Source organism: Siphateles boraxobius, unplaced genomic scaffold (assembly GCF_051911475.1).
Source record: "Siphateles boraxobius isolate OS27281-9 unplaced genomic scaffold, OSU_SipBor_1 65, whole genome shotgun sequence".
Taxonomy (NCBI): Eukaryota; Metazoa; Chordata; class Actinopteri; order Cypriniformes; family Leuciscidae; genus Siphateles; species Siphateles boraxobius.
This window is the reverse complement of record NW_027509192.1, coordinates 13,950,531-13,962,985: the sequence shown is the minus strand read 5'-3', so window position 1 is coordinate 13,962,985 and position 12,455 is coordinate 13,950,531. Positions and strand designations below refer to the sequence as shown.

General features: G+C 37.7%; 1 protein-coding gene across 1 annotated transcript in view; it reads right to left on the bottom strand.

Annotated features, from left to right (window-relative positions):
• tln2b (talin 2b) overlaps positions 1-12,455 on the bottom strand; it is a 154,979-nt gene that overhangs the window by 47,601 nt on the left and 94,923 nt on the right. The window contains exons 18-24 of the mRNA XM_077211108.1: positions 10,821-10,988; positions 9,395-9,689; positions 5,293-5,459; positions 3,035-3,163; positions 933-1,046; positions 713-826; positions 471-605 (exon numbers count right to left, since the gene is read on the bottom strand). Coding sequence (XP_077067223.1) covers positions 471-605; positions 713-826; positions 933-1,046; positions 3,035-3,163; positions 5,293-5,459; positions 9,395-9,689; positions 10,821-10,988 — 1,122 coding nt within the window. The remainder of the gene's footprint in view (positions 1-470; positions 606-712; positions 827-932; positions 1,047-3,034; positions 3,164-5,292; positions 5,460-9,394; positions 9,690-10,820; positions 10,989-12,455) is intronic.

The window sequence follows — 12,455 nt, the reverse complement described above, 5'->3', positions numbered from 1 at the left end:
TGACCCATTTAGTCCTGGTTCGCTCAGCGTTCACGCTATCATTTTTACCACTGAACCTAATGATGCAAAACATTAAAAAAACAGCATTTATGACATATAATTTGTGCCAGAACTTACTGAACATCCAATGCTGTGTGCTTGGCTACATGTACTCGTTGTCTGTGTGTACATATGACAGTATTATGATGAGAACTCATGAAGAGTTTAGAAAATGTTTCCGACACCAGTACAAAACTGCAATGTGCAACGTAGCTTCTATGATGACAAAAAACAGGCATGCTTGAGAATTCTGTCCTTTTTAGGGTCGCATCTTGGGACATCACATCCTGTTTTTGGCTTGTGTTGCGTTCATATTTCCCTCAAACCGCATCAGAGTTTGTTTTAATCTAACCAAACCTGCCACGTGTGAACACATCCCAAGTTTTAAAAGGTGTTTTGAGGTCTACTATAAGGCAGTGAACTGTGGGTACCTTCTGTGCAGCGGTGCGCAGCTCTGCCAGGCAGGTGGCCAGGTTTTTGGCACACTGACCAAGTTGCATCGCAGCTGCCTGGTCGGTTACCGTCGGAACGGCCGCTTTAGCAGACGACACCATTTTACTTCCTGGCTGTTTGGAGACAAACAAAACACAAACGACGAGAAAAAAAAGGAACGTGAGGCATCATTTAATTCCAAATCAGGAGTGCTAAGCAAGCACAGAATTGTGTGTATTACCTGCAGGAAACTCTGGCTGGCGATGATAAGGGCTAGCTGGGCCCCGAGATCTTCCGGGTGGGCCTGACTGCCCCTCATTCCCTGCACTAGCTGTGGAATATGGTCTGCCACGGCCTGGAGAGCATCCACAAAACCAAAGTCAGAATAGTTTATTTCAAATTTGCATTCTCTTGTAAATAAATCCCCTGAATGTCTTAGAAAATAATTGTACCAACAATACCTTGCAGCTGAACACAAGCTGCTGATGTGACATGGTGTTCTTATTGGATGCAGCTGCATTCTGGGCGGCGGCAATGGTCTGCGTCGCTGCCGCCGCGGCCTGCTTAGCCGCATTCTGTTGCAGACAAATTACATGATGAATTATATAACAGGAAATAGTGAATGAGGTACAGGGGTGGATTATTACATCTGTAAGGGCTACACGAGAAAAAAAAGTCGGGATTGGCATGGTAATAGAGACTGCCATGGTAACGGATATGGCAATGTTAGTGTATTTGGTACGCTGGTGCGGATGCAGAGCAAGTACAGAGACTTGCAACTTGCCAATACATTCACAGACATTGCATGTAAGACATATACATTAATGATTTAACCTCTGTAGCAGATCTATACAGGTGGAGCTGGGGAAGGTGGAGGGTTTCTGAAAGCGCACTGCAGATTGCTAACAGCAATATTACCAGTATTTGAATGTGGAGCCGCAGCTCATTGGCCGCTGATGTAACGGCAACCCATCAGCTGCGCAATGTAGATGACGATCGCTACCAAATAAGTTAGGGACTTATCAGCCTGCGCCATCTAGACTTTAATGCCAGAACTAGGTATATATTTATTTAGTTAAATGTTATTTAGCCCTAACATCTGGTATCACACTGCACAGGGTTAGATGTTGCATTAATCGCACAAAGACATGACTGTACTGAGTGATCGTATTTCATTACAGGTCCAGCAAGGATTGTAGAGGATATAGGGATGTTTCTGGATGTTTTGTGACTGAAGCTTACTTAGTCGCACTCGCAATATATGTACATTGTAAAAAGATTTAGCAAAAATTGGCAACATGCTACACTAATACAATAAACCAAGTATTAGTAAAAGGCGGCGAGGAAAAGGAAAAAAGATTCTTTGTATAAAGATATAATATTCCATGTGTAAGGACGGATGATAGATGCAAGCAAGATACTCAAGAACAAAGCCATCTTTGTTGATGTGAAGAGACCAAACAGAACCAGAAGGCTGAATTCCACTGTCCGAAACTGTTGGAAACTGGAAAAATACCCGCTAAGGAAACTGGACTGCTTTTATTGTGTCTTACAACACATACAAGGTGATAAAAAGCTACTGCTTCCATGCTAATAAGTCTTGCTCTCAACTGATGCAAGAGCAAAAGAACATTGTGTAACCATACTGAGATCCATGATGGATGAAAGAAAAACTTTTTAATGTGCCCCTATTAAGCTATTTTAAGTTTCATAAATTAGTTTTAAAGTACTCCTACAACAGGTTTACATGCATCCAAGGTAAAAAAAACTCCAAACACTTTAATTGTCTCATAATATACATTTCAGCATCACCTCTTTTCTCACAGTGTCTGAAACGTTTAGAAAAATGATTCAGTCAACTCCTACTTTGCAGGAGCCTACTCTACTCTGATTGGTCAGATGGCCCAGTCTGTTGTGATCGGTCTACTCTGATTGGTCAGATGGCCCAGTCTGTTGTGATCGGTCTACTCTGATTGGTCAGATGGCCCAGAAATAAATAAGGTCCCACTTTATATTAAGTAGCTTTAAGTACTGTCTACTTACATTGAAAATAATAATTTTTTGATACAATGGTGATACAATGATACATACATGTTTTTACATTGTACTTATATTTTAAAAATACCTGCATGTAATTACAGCTGTAATTAATGTACGTAATTACATTTGTAATTACACTGTTGACCCTTTCCTTACACCTTAACCCACCCTTAAACCGACCCATACCACCACACCAGCCCCTAACCTTACCCGTATCACACCTCAATAGCAGGAAAAGTGGTTTACAATAAAACATGAGCACATGAGTACATTGTATATATTTTTCAATGTAAGTACATACTACTTAAAGCCATTTAATATAAAGTGGGACCATAAAGGATAAATAAATATGTATATATATATATACACATATAAGTAGCCCAAATGATACCAACTGAAAATCTACACGAGGATAAGCAAATTATGACATATTTTCATTTTGGAGAATGGTTTAAAATCCATTTTTACATTTCATTAGTGTCTTCTACTAAACGGGAGGTGGGATGATAATGCATGTCCTCACCTCCAGTCGGTGAATGAGTTTCTTTTTGATAGCGTTCTGAGCGGCTGCATTGGTGGCGACCCGTAACCCTTCAGCAGCCTCTCGCAGCCTCTGCTGCTGGTCTTCATTTTCTGGGTATGCGGCTGCCCCCTGCACAGACACAATTCAGGTACAATACTGCATTAGTTTCATGTACTTTACCCACTTTTGTCAATTGGCTTTAATAGCAGGCTACATTACTGTATATATACAGTTATCATGCAACATTAGCTTGTGTTGGGTCATTTTTCTCACTGCAAACCTTTCATTATATGCTGTATACTGACTGTAATGCTTTAATGTAGCATATGAGGTATGAAAGCCAATCTCGACCTTTAAAGTTTGTTTAATTTAAGATTAGGTTTAAAAACTTAAAAACAAATATTTTTTGTCAGATACAAATGTCAGAATAATGCTAAATAACATCGCATTTTTAAATATATATCCACAGTAATGAGAAATAAAGTTGCAGATATGAGTAATCGTAATTATGAGAAAAATTTAAGAAGTATGAGATATAAACTCTTTATTAAGAGTAATAGTTACTATTGTGAGATGTAATCACAATTATGTGAAATAAAGTGACATTTGAGATAATAATGACAAGACTATGAAAAATATGGCAAATATGCCATATTGTAGTTGCATGACCTAAATTGTATGCTTATTCAGCAAGTGGTATCCAGTCAATTAATCCAATTTTGTGTAAAAATATATTATCCCTGACTGTCCAATCAACTAATAATCAAGATGTTTTAGCATTATATTATTATTTTTTATAATTTAGTCATACAGTATATACCGCAGTCATATATATATATATATATATACATATATATACACACACACACACACTGACAGTATACATACTGCATATTACCTCCTTTCAAAACTAGTAGCTAATATGCCATTTTGAAGGCTTGGTGTTTCGCATTGTTTCATTTTATCTCCTTGCTTAATGGTTAAACAGAAAGTGAAAGGCAATTCTCAGAGGACTAAGTTGTCACAGATAAATCCCAGACTCGGTCAGCCCTGTGAAGGGAAATTTGTCAGCGACAGCAGAACTCTCGGCTACGCCATCCGCACACTTAGAGCGCATTACAAAACATTCAATGCAAAGAGGAATTGGGAGCTGTCTGCTCCATCCCTGTTACCAAGGAAACCGTCTGTGGCGCATTCCTCATCTTTACATTTAATAATGGCATTGATGTTGTGATTAATGTATCATGGATCAAATGTGCCTAACAAGCCATAAGCCAGCATTTCATATGTCTGCATATCAATCACATCCTGGCTATTTAAACATCTCTACGTTGCTGATGAAGATCGACAATCAATTCAGTGGTCCATCTCATCATGAGTCAAATCTAAATCATGGCTCAGGACTCTTTCAGGTATCAGAGATGAAACACTGATGAGGAGAGGAAGCACATTATACAGTGTGGCTGCTGATTCTGGGTCCCGGATTTAAAAAAAAATTTAAATGGGGATAAAACTCCCTACATCTAGCTGGAGCATTCTTTTTCTTCCTTAAAGATCAGGTTAAAATTTGATATTGGTATTGCCAAGGTAGTCCAAAAAATAACATGGTATTGCCATGGTATAGGTATAAGCATGGTGTAGCCATGATAGATGTTCAAAAAAATCCCCATGTTATTAGTATGCCACCACACATACAAAACCATGGCTGAAACAACACGTTTTTGCACAACACATGTTCAAAAAACAGGTTATTACCATGGCTCAAAACAAAACAACAAAAAACAAAACCAAATCTAATCAAAACAAAAGAAAACAAAACAAATACAAAACACCCCCCCACCCCCCCCAGCAAACCAGCAAACCAAGCCAAACCAAACCAACTGTAAAACAAAACCAAACAAAACAAAAAATCCCAAAACAACAAAACCAAACCAAACCAAACAAAACAGAAAATTCCAACACAAAACAAACAAACCAAACATAACCAAAACCAACTGAACACAAATGCAAAACAAAACACAAAATCCCAAAACAAAACAACAAAAAACACAAAAAACAAACAAACAAAAAACAAACAAAAATCACACAAAAAAGCAAAACCAACACACATTTACAAAATACAAAATTATCATTTGGTGGATATTTAATTTTTTCCTATAAAACCCCCCCCCGCCAACAAACCATGCTACATGTCTAAAAATCATTGTATTTTTTTATACTGTAAATGTCGAGGGTGTATCTTGCTATGGTTTTCATACCTTCGCAGCTTCCACCATTCTGGCAGTGGCATCGGCCAACAGCTTGGCAGCCGCGAGAAGTTTCTTGGAATTATCCACATCGATTTCAGCCTCAGCGTCAGAACGCATGGCATTCACCAAGTCTGAGGTGGCCTGGGCCAAAACCCGCGCCTGCCGTACCATTTCACCTGTAAATGTGAAAATAAATGTTATTTAAACACCACAATATAAGCATGTTGTGTGGGCAGATTCTTATATTTCTTCAGAAAAAAATCTACAGGCATTTTCTTGGCTCCTTCTACAGTATGTTCACCGTCCTTGACTTCACACTGGAAAAAAAACCCCTGACAGCCATTCCACGTTTCTTTGATGTGTGTGAATCTGGCACAGCTGAAGCTGTTCTCTTTGAAAATCAATCTTTCTGCATTCTCTCTGCATATCACTTCAGGAACTGAAGCGCTCAAATGGTTGTGCACCCGTATGACCCGAAGTAGATCATTGATCAAGGGCCCTTTCAAAAAGTGTGCCTACTCGTTTTCCATAAATGGACTCTGTATTTCCCGAACACCTACACAGATCCAGAAATACAAGCGTTCGCAAGATTATCAAGGGAGAGAGGTGTGCGTAAGGGGTGTTTCACCTCTCCAAACGTAGGATGGATTCAGAGTGAAAATAGTAAGCTTGTTAAATCAAAAGACTTCACCCCTTTTACTTTAGTTAAATGAGAAAAAACTAAAATGTAGGATTGGATTTGATTCACCAGGAAATGAAAAGTGGGCTTTTCATTACAGACCTGAATGCAAGTTTGAAGCTGAATGTGGGCGACTTTTGAAGTACGTGATGTTTGTAGACTTGGATGTGCAGACTGGAGGTCAAGTTCTCTTTTGAGAATATCTTGATGTATTTAAATGGTAACGTATCTTTTATAAACATAGTTATTTGCCATTATTGCAGTTATTTGCAACAAATTAGTGCATCAACAACAGTAGCCTTTGGCTGTTGTCTGCTGATATTTACACATTTGATCTTAAACGGTTATTAGTTCTTTAATATCGCGTCTAATGATAATTGGCACAATTTGGTTGACCTCAAAAAAGCACCTAACAAACGGTATTCACAGGAAAAGCAACGTATTATTGTGTTTTGATCATTACTATTTAATTTTATTTTATTTTATATGGTTAAGCTAAACATTTCTCATTTGAGAATGAAGGCTGGATTTTTTTTTAAAGGATGAAAATACATTTGTGACCATTTTAATTGCAAAACAACTTTGCTTACATAACATGACACAAACAACAACAGTAATAATTAATTATTAAAATAATATTTTATTGTTTTTATTGTAGTCTACTGGTCATTTAGTTATTGTTTCAAAAACATAAAACAATGTAATTTGGTTCTGCATATCAGTTAAAGGGATAGTTCACCCAAAACTGAAAATTCTGTCAGTATTTACTCACCCTCATGTTGTTCCAACAAGACTTTCGTTCATCTTCGGAACACAAATTAAGATATTTTTGATGAAATCTGAGAGCTGGATCACTCCTCCATAAGCTGTAGGTAATTGATATTTGCCAGCCCAGAAAAGCTAGTAAAGACATTGTTAAAATAGTCCAAGTGAGTACATTGGCTCAACCTTAAGTTTATCAAGCAACGAGAATACTTTTTGTGTGCAAAAAAACAAAAAGAACTACTCAACTACTCATTTACTTCTGTGTGGGCCTCTGAGTGGGTTCACGTAGTGTAACAGCGCAGCGATTCTGGGTTGTACGTCAGAACGTAGGCTCACTATTGGCCAGCATCACACGCATCACACACATGACCTGCGTCAGCCAATAGTGAGCCTACGTTCTGACGTACAACCCAGAAGTGCTGCCCTGTTACACTACGTCAACAGCTTAGGAGAATGACATGGAAGAGAAGAGATGGTTGAATAAAGTCGTTATTTTAGTTTTTTTTTGCGCATAATAAGTTTTCTCGTCACTTGATAAACTTGATTGAGCCACTGTAGTCACTTGGACTATTTTAACGATGTCTTTAATAACTTTTTGGGGCAGGCAAGTTTCAATCCCTTAGAAGCCTATGGAGGAGTGATCCAGCTCTCAGATTTCATCAAAAATATCTTAATTTGTGTTCCGAAGATGAACGAAGGTCTTACGGGGTTGGAACAACATGGGGTTGAGTAAATACTGTCAGAATTTTCATTTTTGGGTGAACTAACCCTTTAAACAAAAAAATCCATGATAAAGTAATATTCACTAGTATTAAGTATTAACTAATGTTAAGGTCGTGTGGCTTGAGTGATGTCAGCGAAAAAGTTGAGCAATTTATTACATGAAAGAATGCAAAAAGTAACATTTCTTTTCTTTTGAATAACATACACTGATGAATCATGCACAGTACGAACCGTAACGTGTATTAAGAAAGTCAATTTTGATTTCCTGTTGACTTTAAAGCTAGAGAAATCTTTGATGATGATGACGATGATTTGTGGGTCCAGGTCGTTTATCATGTTCTGTGTTTTACTTGAACATTTGCAGACAACCCCACTGGCACCTTTCGGCATGTGTTTTTCTTTAAAAAGTTCAAAGACAGTGTGTGTGTGTGATTGAGACCAGATTTGATGCTCTGTAGCGGTATTATATGACAAGTTTTCAACAACCTCGCGGGCCTAGAATCTTTTGAGGATTCTTTAGACTTACGGCCATAGCATAACAAAAATCTTCAGTTTTGAAAACGGCTTAAAAACACAACACAGACCGCAGACAAAACAACTTTTAGGGACCTCACTGAGATAAAATGAACTGGGGGTCACATTTTTCCAAAAAAACAACAGCACTGCAGACAAGATTCAAAAGCTGAGCAAAGCTAGCAAGCTAAATATTTGTCAGTGCATTATAACAGAGAATTAAAGTTGCTGGTGGGTCACTAGATGTAGGGCTGCCAGCCAGTTAGCGCACAAAGACAGCTCCAAAATGAGGTCAGGAACACCATCAAAACTGCAATTCTGAATATGGAAAAGCTAATCCTATTGTCACAGCACAGATATGCTTTGTTTGGACGATGAGCCTAAAAGATATTAAAGCTCTCTTGTGTATTACTGTATGCTTATTTGACTTTGATTTCCATTTATTAAATAAATTCTCTGTATCCTGGAACTGTTCTACATCCTGTGGCACAGGCCCATCTAACGCATTTAGTGGTACTTTCTAAGGCAAAAATCACCATTTCTATTGCTCATATTTTTGGTTAGGGAATTCAAACAATCCCTTAACCACAAGAAATAAACACGGGCACAAAACTCATTCTGCACCGTGCAAGATACTCAAATTGTGCAGCTTGTTGAAGAGAAGTGTTCTATTACTTATATACTATTAGAGTTCATCCTTATGTTTTTTGGTGGAGAAAGAGGGCAAAGACACTATTAAATGACATTATACCATGGTTTGTCTGAATGCTCGATTCTAATTGGCTGGAAGGTGGGCAATAAAACCATTTAATGCACAGGTGGTTCCAAGTCAGTTTAATCACCGTTCTATTTGAACACGCTGTTTTCACGAAGAGCACTCACACGCGAACACCCATATACACACACACATTAGTTACATCGCAATGTTTAAGTAATTAAACTCATAGCTTATAGAGAGAGACGCTGAACAGACACAGGTGCGAAACTCTCTCTCTCTCTTGATAATTAATTCAAATAAATGCTATAGTTCATTCATTCAATGAAATGTCTTATTTGAATCTTACGCTCTACTTTATCTCTTTGTCTGATTCAAAGCAGGCAGAATGGTAGATCTAGCGAGCCGTAACTGATGAAAATCGTCAAAATATTGTGCCGGAAACATCAATAACAGCCTTAAGTTGTCAATGCTGGCAAATGACCATGGTATAAGCGGCATAATCCATGGCTATCTGTGCATTAAATAAATTACCAGGTTCTTTACCCCCATTTCATGCATTAAAATCGTTTAATGCACAGCTAGCCGTGGATTATCACTTACATATTATAACTATTAATTCACATTTAAAGTAATATCTTAGACTTATTTTTAATTATATACATAATGTTATTTATTTATATACATTATGTTATATTTATATAGGACTGTCTCACCTGCGTCCCCCATTGAGGTGAAAATACTCTCCGTTACAGTCATGATGGTGTCAGTGGCCTGGTCGTAGCGTCCGATTGGCTCTCCGCAGCTGGCGTAGTGACGCACGTGCTGCAGCAGATCACTGAGGGCCTGACTGACCGCCCCGGCCGCCATGTTCACCTGTCGGAGCAGCTCGCCCTCCTCTGAGGCCCCGTGGCACGCCTTCACACACCCCTCCACGGACCGCTCCACCAGACGTCCCGCCTCCACCAGCTGCTCCTGACACACCGGCGAGGAGATGGTGGGGCTCACCACCTACAACAATCACACGTGCACCCAAAATAGAGACTGCGTTCAGATTCAGAATACCATACCGATTATTTTGGGCACAAAGTGTAAGGGAATGTGTGCTTTTCTTAATGATGAAAATACAAACTTAAAGCTGAAATAGTGAAATTAATGATAAATGACATCTTTATTATCATGGTATGGTTTCAGGAAACCAGTAGTGGCCAACTTATTTATCGCTGATAATTTGTTATTATCATTATTATAACTATTTGTTGTCACAAGCCAGGTTTTTGATGGTATAAAGTTCCTTACACTAGATGATCAACCAACAACATTTGGTTTCTTAAGTATGGTTATCTTTAAAAGAAAACTCACTGAAATTCATGTTGCACAAATGTACTTCTTACTTTTTAAATCCTGTCCAAATCAAATGTGGCTGTGTTTTTACTCACTCCGCCTCTTTTATGGAGCAAATTACCTATAGCTTTTTTCAGTTATGCTGCTGTCATCCCAACATAATGATTGAATGATTCCTGATTTAGAATTAAAAAGAATATTAAACCAATAAGGTATGATACTTATTTTAATTAATAATGTTTATGCATTGGGGATGTTCTATAGTCTCATGCCTTCATTTGTGTGTGTGTTTGTTCTGGATTGTGCCACATTGTTTTTGTTTTTTGTATAAACTCTGTCAAATTGACCGACGAGGGAAAGATTTGTAGTATTTTTATTACAACCACAAAAACTTGTGGAATCCACTTTTTTTTTTGTGTGTACTCCCAAGTTCAACTGTGACAAAAGTCACACAGTCTTGTACCACTCCGATGAACACTATTTTTTTTAAAAAATGAAAAGAAAATGTCAGGTCAAAATGACAAATAACCTCAAAAAACATTAAAATGAGAAGAAAAAAAAATCCAAGTTATGAACCCTTTAAAATAAATTGTCATTTTATTACTTTAAGCAAAGTAGAGATAATTACTATCAGTAAATCACGTGACATTATATTTCCTTGCATATGCATCAGCCACTCTGCTTTCTGTTCACCATTCAATTTTGAATTAAATGTTCAAATATATAACTTTATCTGTTTCTACATATCTAGACAGATGTCTTCTAGTTAACATTATACGTAACGAATATGAAACGTACCTTAGTGCAGGCCACCAGCTGTGAGGTGGAGAGCGCGCACTGCGTGGCGGCGGTAATGACTCGGTTCTGGAGCACCGTGTCCTCCGCCACCTGTGCCACGTTCTTGGCTTTCAGCACCAGCATGGCGGCGGCATTAGCAACGGCCTTAGCCAGGTTCATCATGATGTCCTGAAACATATTCGTCATTCAAGCAACACACTGTGAAACAACCTGGCCCAGACTAATGAATGAAATAAACGCAAGGATAGAGTGTAACAGAATAAAATAGAGGGCAATAAAACGCTCTCTGAGGCTAACTGACTGTGACAACATCACATATACCACACTAAATCAAATTTAACGTGTTGAAAATGGGCACTAAAGTGTTTACCACAAGCGAAAACTGCCTTGCCAAGAAATAATGAGACATGGAGGATGTGATTGGCTGAGGGATTTGGCATTAACCAATCAGTAAATTCAGGCAGAGCGCAACAGTTGAGTTCAAGAGGTAGAAAATCCCATTCCCATTCATAAAGACATTTTTTAACAATAATATATAAACCTTCAAGACAGACCTACCATAAACTTTGAGATTAAGGGATAAAGTTGTTTTTCCTACACCCGTCAACATCTTATACATCTGTATATACCTGTATATTTTATAAATTCAATCAAAAGGTGGTGGAAAACATGTTCAGATTGCAACTCATACTGTATGTGAAGACTCGTGTCGTGTTAAATTTAGGGCAAGTTAGCGCGACAATAACACACAACGTGCATGAACATCAAAAGGTATGCTGAAAAATACAGTACAACTTATCGAAATGAATCATGTCTCACGTAATCGCATAATCAGTGTGTCAACCGCAGAAAGATGTCAATAAAACAGCTTAATTTTGCATATATCTCAGGAGAGTTTTCCAATGTTCACAATTCGTTAGTTAGCTATAAAAACACTAGAGAGGAGCTTATTTACTCTGAATACATTTGTTTATGAAAACTACCTTATGTGCAACTGAGTTGCATATAAACATTTCAGTATTTAATGGAGTGAAATTATTACTTATGAAAATAAATAGCAGTTGAATATAATTGGGCTCTGTGTTTAATTTTAACCTCTAATATTATAGTAATGTTCCAAATGAGAGGGTTCCCTGTATAGTTTGCAGTATTATTTTGGAGATATTTTTTTTACTTAAGAAAAGTATCATTACCGGTATCGGAGGAGAAATTTAGTACCGAGTAGTTTTTTTGAGGAAAGTTAAAATGAAAATATATATGGAACTACTTATAGCACAATTATCCATACATTGAAAGTGACCATAGCTATGAAGCAAGATTTTAAGTGAATAATGACTTACAATTCAGTCTGTTCCTCACTTAAAGCTATAGATATATCGAATGACTTCAAAAGACTTGAAATATAGTGCATTAGAAATATTACCAACTTTATAATGCCATTTTGACCACCTTTCACCACCACTTTCACTGTAGGAGCAGTGTGAACATTCCTCGAAACATCCCCTTTTGTGAAGAAATACTTCACCCTTATGTCATTCCAAATCACTTGATTGACTTTCTTTTAAGTAGATACATTTTTGCTTTGAATCAGAGTTTGCAATGCTGTGAATGGGAAAAAATACCGCAACCGTAGTG